Source organism: Oryzias latipes, chromosome 10 (assembly GCF_002234675.1).
Source record: "Oryzias latipes chromosome 10, ASM223467v1".
Taxonomy (NCBI): Eukaryota; Metazoa; Chordata; class Actinopteri; order Beloniformes; family Adrianichthyidae; genus Oryzias; species Oryzias latipes.
Window position 1 is genome coordinate 24880640 of NC_019868.2, and position 14794 is coordinate 24895433.

General features: G+C 38.9%; 1 protein-coding gene across 1 annotated transcript in view; it reads left to right on the top strand.

Moving 5' to 3' along the window:
- The window catches only part of LOC101155858 (X-linked interleukin-1 receptor accessory protein-like 2), a 403702-nt gene that overhangs the window by 73541 nt on the left and 315367 nt on the right, over positions 1-14794 (top strand). The window contains exon 2 of the mRNA XM_020706755.2: positions 1534-1642. Coding sequence (XP_020562414.1) covers positions 1555-1642 — 88 coding nt within the window. The 5' untranslated portion in view covers positions 1534-1554. The remainder of the gene's footprint in view (positions 1-1533; positions 1643-14794) is intronic.

Here is a 14794-nt window from a genome sequence, read left to right on the forward strand (position 1 = left end):
TGCTGTTCATGTGAGGTGATGCGATTTCATTCAGAGTTCAAGCTGGAATTCCTATTTATTATCATGAAACAACCGCTGGCATGGCAAATCTGCTTCTCCCCCGTGTGAGTCTGTGTGTACCGTGGCACACAGTGCGGTTTGTACATGAGGAAAGCTGATTGTTTTCTATCAGTGTCACTTTTACATGACAGCTCCAAAGGCTGAGTGTGTTTTGGAGGTGAGTGCGGATGCCTCTGCAGGGTTTGCATTCCATCTTCTGATTGAAGCAAACTCTGCCTCAGAAACGTGATTTTCATTATTTGAAAAGTACACAATTTTCTGCCTTCAATAAAACTTTTTTTGGAAGAAATGTCAGTTTTGTTCAGATGCGTTTACTGTCTTTTGTTTTGAGAGTATCACCCACATACCTGCAGTATTTTAAGTCACCTTTGCCTGATTTCCTTAAACCATCTTTAAGAAATCAGTATTCATGATTCCCACTGTTTGGACATAAATGGATCTTTGTTTTATGTTAAGGCAGTGTCACACAGCCACTACGTATATTTTGCATAAATGGCACAGATTGAAATTGTTCATATGTAAATATATGTAGAAAAAATGAAAAAACATGTTTTTTACGTGATATTTTCACCGATTTATAACAAATGACCAACAATAAGGTAAAACATGAACTGCGTGTGATTATTGCACTACTTTTGCAGTTTATTGATGATTTGTGCGTCAATTACATAATTTTCCAGTGGTATGTGCAGCGTATACACGATAGAAAAGTTAAACATTGGTGGCGTATAAAGTCTATTGAACGTACGTGGAATGGTCGTGGAAAGCCATGAATACACAAATCTTACAAAAATCCCAAATAATAGAGCAATATGTACATAATCATTACGTATAAAATAGTTAAAATACACAAACTGCATAATTCTTAACTGACTTAAAATTCTGAACAGCTGAAAACCGAATTCACGTAAAACTCGTCGTCCGAAACCCTCGACGGACATCTACGCACATTGACGAATGATGAATGCAGAAAATGTTAGAACCATGTGTGGAAAATGTACATGTCGGTTGTGTGACACGGCCTTAGGTCCATGAAGAAACAGCAAAGTAGCACAACATCCTGAAATGAACTTAGGATGAAATATCTTTGCCATGTAATCATAGAGCAAAAACCTTAAGAAAGCACAACGATTTTCTAAATTAAAACAAAAAAATCTCAAAATTAGATCTTATATGTTGGTTACAATGTCCAGCTGCCACATTGTGCCTCAAAATCTAAATCTCATCATTTTCCTTTTTTTTAACTATGAGTCTTTAAAAGATCTTCATCTTCAGCTACCTTTATAAGTATACACCATTTACCAAGTTCTGGTATTCTTTTGGCTTTTATTCCCCAAGTTTACACCTAAATCTAATAAGAGACAAACTAATAATTTTTTTTTCTGTGGAAAAATTTCTGTTTTTAATTGTTTTAAAGTGGATTTAAACTTTTCACTTTCAACATCTTGTCTTCTCTGTCCGTTTTCTGTCCAGGTGCCACAAACAAATAGGGACATGAAGACTTCATCTTTCCTGTTGCTCCTCCTCCTCGCTGCCTCTGGAGACTGTGATGACGTCAAGTACATCTCCAAGAGGAACTCAGGTAGGATGAAGAGCCTCAGTGTTTGTTTTCCCCAAGATCACTTAAAATGCCTGAAACCTCCTTTATTTTTTATTTTTGGAAACACTTCCAATGTTTCTGTTGATTTATTTTCAGTGAGCTCTCAGGTTGTTTTCTTTTCTTTTGAGAGTGCTCCACTCTTCAGTCTTATTTTGGTCAAATAAGCGCTACTTTTTACTTCTTGGGCGAGTTTCTTTCCTCTTGTCTTTTGTGACGCTTTGACATGTCTTAATTTGATGCTATGCTTATGAAATATTTGCTTTTTCAACCTAGAAAACTGCTCCCTTCTTCATCTCAGGCTCACTTTGCTGCATCTGTTTGGGTTCTGGTGTCAATGGGGGAATCACTCGGGCAGCTTACGACAGATCTGCTGATTATCGCTGATTCATAATCAACCTGTTGTGTCGGTCTTATTGGAGATTTAGACTGGCCAATCGATGCATAGTTCATACTCTGTATGATACCGTGTGTTCTGAATCAGAAATGTGGGATGAGCTCTTCATTTGCTGCTTGGGATTCAGTTCCAGGCTGCTGCTGTTGGTGCAGAATTTTTCACCTGCAGTTTTTCAATTAGAAGTTCTTCAATTATGAAAAGTACTATCAGCATCTGTAATTGTATTGCACTGCACTCTTGCCAAGTTCTGAAAGTGACAAAAACATAGAAAATGACTTAGCAGTTTTTAGCAAACTTTGGTTATCTAATTATATAAATCCCTTTAGAATCGATTCAGCTGTAATGCAACCCCATCTTTCTCTTTTGTTTTCTTATAATTGAAAATGCTGGTCTAAATAATTGAGCCCATCTCTTCAGATGCTTTTCTGTTTAAGTTTGGTTGGGAGAGGAGAATAAGAAAAAAGGCAATATTTGGGAAACTTTAGAAAAATATTGGATCACAATTTAGATTTTTTATTTTTATGGAAAACCACAAACTGAGGTAAATGCTTTTGTTCTTCAAAATAAAATCATGGATTTTAATGAGGTTATATTTTGATAATGTCTAATCTTTCTTAAAATCCTTGATCTAATTCAGCACATTATATGAATTTAGCTGCTTTAAAGAAAAAACAACAGGTCTGAGTTCAGCCAAAATGAACCGAAATTTGCAGCTAAAAGCAGAACACTGATTGTTAATATTGATTTGCTAAATGTAGACCAACACCTGCTGCAGGAAAGGGTCATATATTATGCTTTTATAAAAGGATTTCTGGATAGAAACTAATTTCTAAGAGTCTTCTTCCTCAGTTTTGCTGATTTAACATAAAATACTGTGTACTACGTCATGAATGTGATGCCAGTCTTAATAATAGTTGTTGCAAAGGTTAGGAGGAGATGGTTGAAGCATTTTTGTTGCACAGTCCATAGAGTCTGCAAAGGCTAACCCAGAATGCTGCATAACCAAAACCAGCCCTTCAGCCTACTCCTAGGAAAAGGTAAACTAAGCAAGTCCGGTGTTGTATGGTGCCCTTCCACCACACTCTTCTACCACACTTGGCAGTGTGGACTTGTGGGCCACAAATGGTTCTAACATTTGTTAAAGGGCCGCCCCAGAGTTTTGATAATCCACCTTATAAGAGAACAAAATAATATAGAATCTAGATGAAAACATGCTTTAATTCATATTAAAACTGAAAATTTTGGAATTTTTATTTCAAACTTGTGTTTTTTGTTGTTTTTTTCTGCCAATTGCACCAACAGGTTGATGTCCATCAGGGAAAAATGACAACTTAGAGAAATGCTTCAAAACATGGTGATGGAATGATTTAAAAAATACCTGTCCGACTTCCACGACGTCCAACACACGTGAACATCGGCTAAACAACAAAATCGTTCAACACCACATGAATGCAGAAGGATTTTCTGCACCTAAACAAATGTCAACGTATTTCTAGTGCACCATCCATGAGGAGTAACCATCATTACAGAGAAAATAAAATATTAATAAGCATTGTCAATATTAATTTATTACAGTTTGGCGGGCCAGAATAAATAGTGTAATGGGAAGCATTTGGCCCCTAATCCACTGTTTGCCCACCGCTGTTTTAGTCATTAAGGAGGTGAGAGTACTGGCAAATTTGCAAGAATGTGATTTGCACATGATGCACGTCTATAGGATGCCCGTAGGATGGCCACACAAACTACACTCGGACAAAATTTTTATAGTCAGGCTGTGCACAAGGAGCGCACACTTATTGCATGAACAGCACAAATGAGCCGCTTGCACAATCAGCAGGAATTGGGGGTTAGAAAAATGAGAAATTGCTACGATGTGCCTACTTCTCACTGACTTCACCCTTACTTACCCTTGCATGTTGTATAATTGTTCACTACGACCTGATGCTCACAGAAAAAACATGTATGACCATTTTCACTCTACGAGCTCACAGAGTAGTTTACAATATTGATATTTTCTGTGGGCCACCTCCGTGCCTCATACAGGTTTGACCATTTTTGACAACATGTATCCACCCACAACGGCATTGTGACTAAGACATTCAGTTGTGTTTCTCTTTTACAACTGTTGTGGCTAAAATGTTAGCATCTGCTACATCTTCCAAATGGAAAAGCTGCATAGTAACTCCAGCAGATATTTAGGGAAATACTCCCCCCCCACCACTTTTTTTGTCTCCAAGTGTTAATCAAATTTAAAAATATATAAATAAGGAAGAGTTGAGGCAAACTTTGACATTTTTAGTAGTACTTTCGCTGTCCGTTTTTGATCTGAAGGAAAAAGGAAGCGCAGAGTTGTTTTCTAAGAGTTGGGGAATTTGGAGTGATCACTGCGATCACTCTTTGCCCACTTTCATCTTTTTGTCTTTGTTTGTGTCTCTGGCACGCTCGCCCTCCATTGTGCTCCGAGTGTGTGGGTGAGATGCTGGAAGTATTTTCTCTGTACTCTCGTGTATTGACAGGCATGCTTGCATGTGTGAAACCATTGCTTCTACGTAGGAATAGTGAAAGTAGTGAGCTTGAAGGCGTTCTTGTATAGTAAATATAAATATATATCCTGCTCTTTGGATGTGCCCTTTGTGTGTCTGTGTGGGAGAGGTGTGTACACAGCAATTATGTGATCAGAGCAGAGCCAAGCGGACATTTGTGTGGGCGAGCCAAAGATAGACTGTTAGATCTGACTCGGCTTGTGTGTGTGAAGCTGGACACCATATGTATCGTAAATACCATTTTCTCTTTTACTCTGAAGAGTTGCTTTGATGCAGCATCTGTTGCAGCATCAGCTGACAAATTGTGGTGGTGTGCAGCAAAGAGCAGGGTGGGAATGTGAACAGACCCAACAAGGTGAGGTTTAGTCCAATTAGGACATGTACGCTTTCATTTTTGGTAATTCTAAAGGCGGAAATAGGAATGGAAATGCTTGACTGTCTGACCCTTTCAGGGAATTCCTCCCTGCTTTCTCCGCCTCAGAGGTCAGGCATCTGTTTGTGTGTTTTTGCCCTCAGGCTGTTTGGGTTCAGCACTAGTTCAGTGACACTTGAGCAGCTTTGATATTTGATGACAAGAAGATTTATCCCTCCCCCCCAAAAAAAAATGGCATTTATTCATTCATTCATGTATGTCTCATCCTTGTGGTACCTCTTATAACTTGCTCTAAAATATGTCTCCCAAATGACCCAATCAAACAAAAAAGTATGTAAATGCGGGTTTTGTTACATAAGATGACAATTACGTAAACATTTTCTGAACGCATTTATCTTTCATGAAAATTCAATTTTGAAACTCTCAGCAAAATGTCTGCTGTTGTCAAGGACAAAAAAATACCAACATCTCAGAGGAGCTTTAATTTAGATGAGTCCCTTTGGGATAGTCTGTTGTTTGACTTTTCTACTGCTCTTGATATGGATTTAAGCTGATCTATTAGTAAAATTAGTTCATAATGTAAATATTTAAGGAGTGCATTTCAAACATTTGCAAAGAAATCAGAGAAAAAAGTTTCAGGGAGTGAGGGATCCTCCCCCAGGACGGACAGGCGATTTACCAGAACTCATAGAGAAGAATTAACTTATCAAACCCTACAACTACATATTTAAAGTCCAGCAGATGAGCTTTATCCAGACGGAGTTGGGGGGACAGTCGGGGGCGCGAGTCGAGCCGTAGACAGGATACACAGCTAGGTGTAGAAGCAGGAGCAGAGGTGAGTCAGAGACGAGGTACACATTCAGGTACAGGAGCACGGATGAGCCAACTGGAATCTGGAAGAACTCCCACTCACCCGGAGGGGAGAGAGAAAAGAGGGACAGTACACGAATCGCACTGCACCAACTCCTGAACTCCTGCTGCTCAAAGAAGCTATGTCCTGAAAACAACAGTTTTTTTTATTTAAAAATTAAAAGACCAATGGGGACACTTTTAAAATCTATGAAAGGATTAGAGTGACACTTTAAAGGATGAATCTCAAACATTCACAAAGAAATGAGAGTAAAAACCCACAAGATGCATTCTCCTCTAGCTAAAGCTGAATTATTGTGCCAGTATTAGCATTTTATATATATATATATATAATTTTTTTTTTTTTGGCATTTGGGCGTCTGAAAACAAAAATCCCTTGGGGCTACATGTGGTCCTTATTTAGCTTGGGTGATGTAGACTACAGAAAAGAGAAAGCACGAGATGACCCCCAGCTGTGACCCCGCAGCAGCACGGCTAAAGCCTCGACTCGGGGTCATCCAACCTGAACTGCTAAATTTACCAAAGGGAAACTTTTAGAAAAACAAGCAGTAGCTAATTCCCCTAATAGCAAATCTTTTCCTCTTTGAGTCATAAACTTCAGGTTAGGTCAGTCATTATGTGTGAGAGAATTGATGATAAATTGAACCCTGCAGTGCAACCGTGTTCAAGTGTATTTAACAGTTGTGGTCCTCTGAATCGTGTCAGAGATTTTTTTATTAGCTGTCACTCATTTGTAGTTTGATCCACACCCAGTATAAAGTAAATACTCCCATTATTATTGTTCTTAAATGCGTATTAATCAAGCTGTAAATCACTGCATTAAGCTGAATTTCCCTATTACTTTATTGAATTTGCTCTTTTGAAATTATAAAAATAAATCTTTTGGCCTATTTTTGATGCAGTTTCTTTAGATAAAATGTGACTTTATCATGGTAAAGAAAATGTATTTAAAACCCCTTTGGAAAAACTTTAAACCTTCTTGCTGAACAATTCATTAATTCTTTCAGTTGCACAAAAAATGTAAATAACTCAGAGAGCACTAGTGTTCCTAAAATATGTTTTTTAAGATTTTCTGTTTGTTTCCTGCCTTGTATATAATTCCTTCGGCTTACAGAAGAACAGTTCCCCTCATTTTTGTTAAACACACACATGAAGGATGGATGGAGAATTGACCGATGGATCAATCTTTATTCATAGCCCCAACTACGCTTATGGGTTGTGGGCTGCATGGCAGATCCAAGACATGTTGGACAGATTTCGTCTCTTGGCTGTCCAAGGAATGCCTTGGTATCTTTCCAGAGAAGCTGGCGGAGGAGGAGGAGGAGGTGGCTGGGGAGATGGAAGTCTTGGCATCCCTGCTGGCCCCTTGACCCAAACCCTGAGCAAGTGGGAGATGACAGATGAATGGATGGTTCTTCTGCTCTTAACTCCTAAAAGCTGTAGGATGTGACATGTGGTTCTAGTGTCTGGAAAAACCTTGTTTTTTTTCTGTTTACTTTCTCTTCACGGCATCCAAATAAGTAATTGTTTCTCAGAAAACAAACACTGAATCAGTTTAAACACTACTGTGTCATTGATTCAGACTTTACTACTTCATCTTCCACAGAAACCCTGTCAGGTTCTGCTTCCTCCACAGCGCAGACGGAGCGAACTGTTCAGGAAAAAGTCACAATGTAGTTAATGGTGTTGAAGTAACTACTTTTACACACAGGCAGAGCTGTTGTCTCGATTAACCCATTTTATTGAAAGTGCTAATGAGCTCGACAGTTGCTGCAAAGGCACGCCAGTGCTCACGATAATGCCTGGAAGCCTTACTGGCACATTTGTGCGCATCCATACCAACACGTTCACACATCCCACAGACATTCAGGCAGAACACACCCTCTCGCACATACGCTTCCTCCTGCATGTGTACAACCACACAGCAAAGGACTCACACAGCAATTTTACACATTATCATGTCACATAGGAGGGGAAAAAAGCTGTTCTGCTTCTAAGGCTGCATGTATCGGAGCCTAACAAATACATTGCAACATTTTTCATCTACAGGAAATCTTAGAGTTCCATACTTTGTCATTATTAAGATTCTAGTTTCAAGTGTCTTTTCACTCATAATAGGCAATAAAATCTCAGTAACAAGCTTTAATATCTTATTGAGACAATTAAATAACACAACTCTTAAAATAAGGAAAACTTTCTAGCATAAAAGCTACTAAGTGAGAAGAATTCTTATCATTAAAAAAAAGCATGTCTATGCTTGTTTTAAGGTATTTTATCTCATTTTGATTTCAGTTTTTGCAGCAATATCATGACCTAAATGGTACTGTTGTTCATCTCAGGGTAAACGTGTCTACTAATGGTAGATTTGGAACCAGAGTCACTCTTGAATTGTCCTGCTATTCAAACCAGACTGGAATCCAAGTATGGATGCCTTCTTAGGCAAATGTTTCTGATTCGAATCATAGTTCATGATACATTTCTCTTCTGGTTATTGTGAGGAGAGCTCTAGCTGGAAGAGTGGCTGAGCAGAAAGAGGTCTGGAGATCTTGCTGTTGGACATGTGAGTTGATTCCGTTTTATCTCTCCTTTAATCAGGATGCCGCCAATTATGGAACCCAGACGCCTTGTGGAGTAAGAATCTATAGTGTTAGATTGTAAGAGCTTGTGATGTCCCAGAATGGGTACAGGGAAATAATGCTGATGTTCATGATTGCTTAATCCACTGAGATGAAAGGGATAAAAAGACAATGGCCTCTAAAGGTTTCCTTCTCATTTCAAAACTGCATAATTGGAGGTTGGTGCTTAGAAATTACTCACTTTCCTCTCCTTTTTATTGAAAGAATACCTAAAAGTGCAGGTGAGCTTCAGTTGCTGTTGTGTGGAAGTTGTGTGGAAGCAGAAGGCAGATGGACTTTATGCAACTTTGTGCAACTCTAAAACAACGGTCAATCACATTTCACAGGGATATAGTCGAAGCACAAAGCACTTAAAATACTCGTAAAAAAATCGTTTAAAATAAATGGGAAAGGGAAAAACAAAACAATATAACTAAAAAAAAACCACAGGAGATTCACAAAAAATCATCACCCCTCCCTCCCCTAATTCCTCGCTCCACCCACACAGTTCCAACCAGTATGACCCTTTTATATTCAACCTGTAAAATAATCTGTAAATGTTAAACTAAGCAGGAAAAATAAGGAGAAAACATCCAAACTTTGGCAAACCTTTTATGCCATAATAATGCTTTAAATAAATAGATTCAAAAGCAATACTTCAGGTCAACTTGAAGGCGATCCAGCATTCACTAAAATTTAACAACACAAAAAATGTTACCCAAAGAATTTTGACAACCATGCAAAATAAAACACATCCCCCTGTATGAATGTTTGTGGCAATCGATAAATGAAAAAATAATAAAACAAAACCCCAAAAATGACAAAAAAAACAAACATTATATTATAAAGAAATTATAATTTAGAATTTACTAAGTCAGAGTAGTTTTTTCCCCCTTTGATAATATCTGAAAAAGTAATTAATATTAAAAACCCACAGTAGGATAAAAAGAAATACTTATGGAAATGTGTGTATTTTTGGGGGCATTAATGAGTTGTTTTGTGTTTCTCTCATTTGTTGCTTTTTTTTGTCCTTGGACATTTCCATCCAAAGTTTGAGTTGTTTTTTTTGTTGTTGTCGAGGATAAACATTTTAGCCTATCAAACAAATTTTTGGCACTGCTGCCATTTATGGAAATTTATTTAATATATTGCATTTAGGGGCAGACGTGGTGCAGTGGTAGGGCGGTTGACCTCCAATCGTGACATTGTGTGTTCAATTCCCACCTTGCCCCCCCATGTGTCGAAGTGTCCTTGGGCAAGACGCTGAACCCCACCTTGCCTCTGGTGGAAGGTTGGCGTCAGTGTTCAACAGCGGAGCCGCCATCAGTGTGTGAATGTGTGTGACTGGGTGAATGTGTGTGTGACTGTAAAGCACTTTGGGCCTTCAAGGAAGGTAGAAAAGCGCTATATAAGTATACGCCATTTATCACTTAGTGCAGTGTTTTTCAACCTTTTTTGAGCCACGGCACACTTTAACCTTGACAAAAATCCCGCGGCACACCAGCATCCAAAAAAATAGAAAAAAGAAAAAAAAAGAAAAAGCTCAGTCTGTATTGATCTACAGCCGCTCTGCAATCTCACATGCATTTTTGTGATAAATGTTGCAGAAAAAGCTGGAAGCTGCAGCTGTTTTTTCTAAAAGATATTAAAAATTAAGTCAAAAGATTCAAAAATTGTTTGATGTGTGTTCGTTGTTTTAAGACGTTAAGAGGAGAGACTCATTGTGCGCTAAGACAGTCACTTTACTGCATCATGGGAGATGTAGTGCCCGCAATCCGCCGACCGCAGAAAGACCAGCGTCTTTGAGCTTCATGGTTTTGTTCACTTGTTCCAGTCTGATACCAGATTCTGTGGAAAGCTACACCGCTAAAGACGAGCTTTAGCTGGTATTTTTGTTAGAACAGAGACTTTTTTGCGCTAAATCGAAACAAGGAAGTGAATACTTTAACCACTTCTGATTGGTCAGACTGATGACATGTGATTTAGCCTTCAAGAATGATTGGTGGAGACAGTTAAAGGGCCGGAACTTTTCCTTACACAGTTATAACTGCAGCTAAATCGCGGTATCCCGTTATTGTTATCAAAATGTCTTTATTAGAATCATATAAACACAAAGAAAAAATAATTTTATGATATTTCATATTCTTAACTACTCAGTGTTTTATCAGGGCCTGTTTGGATGAACAAAGAGCTGATTTCCAGGAGATGGTAATTGCTTTTAGATCAGTTAATGAGGGCAATTTCTCACGGCACACTTGACCATCTCCCACGGCACACTAGTGTGCCGCGGCACACTGGTTGAAAAACACTGACTTAGTGGAAGGTCTTTGTAGCAAAAACCTAACTATTACACAATTGACCAAAATAAACAATTCTTGCAAATCAAATCACCAATCAAATGAGCTTGATGCTTTCTCTGAATTGAAAGTCGTTTTTTGTGATTATATGTTTTCACGCAGGAGTTTTCTGAGTGGGTGGAAGGGGGTACTGTCTGCTGCTGTGAGCGGGAGGAAAGTGAGCCAGACCAAACCACTAAGGCATTTCATAGCAAATAGGAAATATGGAAAAACATTGGATGGTGTCTGTATGTCTTTGTGTTTGATGCAGACAACCTTAAACATAGGTTTAAGTTTGTTAAGCAGCGGTGACTCATTAATTTGCTCTATTGGCTCTGCAGCTTTTATTTGAGCTTTTGAAGGCGACCCTTGTTTGACAAACAATATTTTAACAGACATGTCTAGAACCAAGTGATGCACCAGCTTCTACGTAAAAAGTTTGGTGGAAATCTCCTTCATTAAGATAAAAATCCTAAAATACTCAATGATTTGATGGGAAGGTATTCCCAAAATAGGCTTTTAAAAGAACTGTATGTTTGCCAAAACATCTTCATCTCAGCGTTTTCTCATTTTATATATTAAGAAAATCAACCCAACCTTTTTCAGATTGCTTTGGCTCCACTTCGTCGCATCGAAGACTAAAAGCAAACAACTTATTAACCATTCTTGACAGCAAAAAGACGACGAAAAATGGAGCTGGGGTGAGAGCCATTTATTAGTTATGAGCTCTTATTGTTGTAAAACAGGTGCAGAGAATCAGGAAGACACTTGGGTTTGCTTGGCATGATAAACGAGGCAGCTAAAAGATTCAGCTGCACAGCTCATTTTTCTAAGAGGCCGGTTAACAAATTTTTGGCGTTTTTTTTTGTTTTCTTTCACAAACCCTAGCTTTTTAAATATTTGGTTAAAACGATTAGTGACTAGAATAGAATGAGAAATGTTTTAGTTATTTTACCTCCAGAGAATTTTTTGTGTGGACTCATTCCACTGCTTGACACATTGTTCTGTGATTAAAAAAGGGAAACAGCATCACAACCTGACAGCTGGTTCAGTCCCAAAGACTAATGAGAAGCAGAAATGAAGGGTAGCTTTTTAAGGGCCAGCTCATTGTCACTGTTATCCAGAAAACCACACTGGCTTTTTATTTAACCCAACTTAGAACTCAGCAGCAGTCACCAGGGGAATAGTTATGAGATGCCAAGCAGGTTTGGTACGTGCTGGACGAGGCACTAAAAACTGTGACCTGGCCTAATATCTGCTGCCATTAAGGTGTTAAAACCCAACAGGTGAAGGGGGATGGACTAAAACCGGATTTTTTTTTCAGGTTTATTGGGATAGATAATTGCTCCTCCACAGCTTCTACATCTGCTTTACTCATATGCACTCGTAGGGGGGGTTGACCCGCATGGGTGCTGCAGGTTTTTAGGTTTTCCTTGCCTGGTGTCCATTGGGATGGACAAGAGCAGCTATCTTAAGGGAAGTGTCTTGCAGCACCAGTGACGCTGTCGAACGGTGACTTTCTGTCACATTCTAGTCCAGGGTTGGGCCAACTTTTTGACTGGTGGGACTCAGGGTTCTAAAATCTGACAGCCGGGCCAGACCAGGAGCAAATACATGGAGTGGTTCAGTAATCCACCTCATAAGAAAACAGAATAACATGGGATCTGGGTGAAAACTAAAAATGATTTTGAATCACAAGTAAAACTGTGGCTTGTTTTCTCATTTTAGGGCCAATGGGTTGATGTCGCTCAGGAGAAAAATGCAAACTTAGAGAAATGCTGAGTTCATGTGGTGGAGGAGTGACCAGAAAAAAACATGTAAAAGTCAGAAAAACAGCAAATTATCCAACACCACAGGAATGCAGAGTGACTTTCTGCACCCAAACAAAGATGACTGTATTTGTATATGTTCATCTATGGGGAGAAACCAGAATTACAGAAAAGTTAAAGCATTACCAGGATTATCAAAATCGTGTATTCCAGTTTGGCGGGCAAGATTAAATAGTTCAACGGGCCATATGTGGACCCCGGGCCGTAGTTTGCCCACCCTTGCTCTAGTTGGTAAGGTCCATGTAGTGGCTCCTAATTGACTGCGTGCAAATGCTGCATGCACAGGGTGTGCTTGTGTTTATATGATACCAGTAGAATTCCCACACAGACTGCACTCTGTCTGATTTCTAATAGCATTATCCGGCTCCATGCGCAGTGCACAGGCTTTTTTGGGGGGGAGGGGGTAGAAAATTGAAAGAGAGGAACAACGTGTCTACTTCACCCTTATTTTCTCCTTAAGTGGTGTTTAGGTGTTTGCTAAATCCTGCCAATTGGAGCAGGCCTGTAGAAAACGATGTGCACGAACTTTTTGGCACTGCTGGCTCACCGAACGTTCTACAATCTTAAAATTTTGTTCTGGCCACCTATGTGACCTGTAAAGGTTTATCCTTTTTTTAATCGCAGAAAGCCCGCATCCATCCGTAAGGGCAGTTGTGACTAAGAATTGAGTACTATCTCAGTGTATAGTCCTGATTATTCCACATTTAAATGCTGGTAACCTTCCTCACTGTGATATAGCTTTCTTAGAAAAGGTAACAAAGAAGGTTCCAGCCCGACACAGCACATGAGTGTCTGGGATCAGCCCAACTGCTGTTACCCCAAATGTCTGTTTACTCTGCTTTTGACCAAATGGTCCTATAATCCAAACTCTGCATCATTTTTCTATTTATCATAAGAACTGTTAAATAAATGAACTAGTCAGCTGTTTGAGGCAATTTTTTTTCTCCAGGGGAATGAGAGAACAATTGATATTCAACTGATATCTGCAGAGGCCAAAACATCCTTGAAGAGTCCAGAAGTGTCAATTTTATCAACCTTTTTTTCCCTGAATTTTAAAAGTAATTTCCTTAAATCTTAGCCTTAAATATTTCAGACTATTCTCTATGTAAAGCTCTCATGTGGACAAACCTCACACACGTGTCCCTCTTGTCTCCATGTCGTTGTTGAGCTTCAAGGTCATATTAAAGATTCATCCATTCTCCAGGTCTGCAGTCAAATATTGATAAAGTCTGACACTGCTTCACTCTCTTTTTTGCTTTTGTCACACACACACAACCACGTGCTAGGATGTATTTATAGCACATACAAATGGCAGCAGATAAAAGCAGGGGCAAACACAAACTTGCCTTATAAACCACATGATAAAAATATCATTTTTTTATGATGTACAGAAGAAAGAAGCTTTCCAATATTCCAAAGAAATTGTAAATACAGGAATCTTTAAGAACATTATAAATATCATAAATGGCCGTTCTGCCCTTGACCCCTTAATTAATCTCAGAACAGTGTTTGGCCTGGCCAGTTTTGGATTGGAGACCTCCTTGAATTACCAGGAATCCAGCAGTAACCCCTTCGTAAGTGAGTTACTGTGACCACCGGGGGGCACTCTGCAGTGTTTTTGTCTGCTTGTCCCAAGTCTGGTAAATGCAGAGAGATGGGCCAGGAAAGGCAAATGCCGTAAAACTGAAGTTGTAGCAACTCCTACAAGGAGAAGGCCAAAGGAAAAACCAAAGCATTTACAACAAGCCATGTTTTTTTTTTCTTGCACGATAAAAGGTTAAACATAAGACCTTAAGAACAAATTAGCAAAGTTCTAATGGTGTAAACAAGCTGTAGGTCACAACAGTGTTGAAGAGAAGTTGATACAACAGAGCTAACAACCCCTGAATCTGTGGTAAGTTGCAAAGCAAAGATCAACCTCCTCAATGATTTTTCTTCAATAAGTTACCAAGCTAAACCTTTTAATTCCCACTTATTGGTTTACCCACATTCCTGTCGTTATTGGTGTGTACTTGCAAAGGAATCGGCTGCAGAAGTCAATTTAAAGAAACAAACATCACACTGAACCTGATTATGTGTTTCTGCTGCTCTCACTGATTCCAGCATATTTTTAAAACAGTTGAAAAAAAATCTGACGTTTGCTCGGAATTGGCTCTTTTCAAAGTAAACTGAAT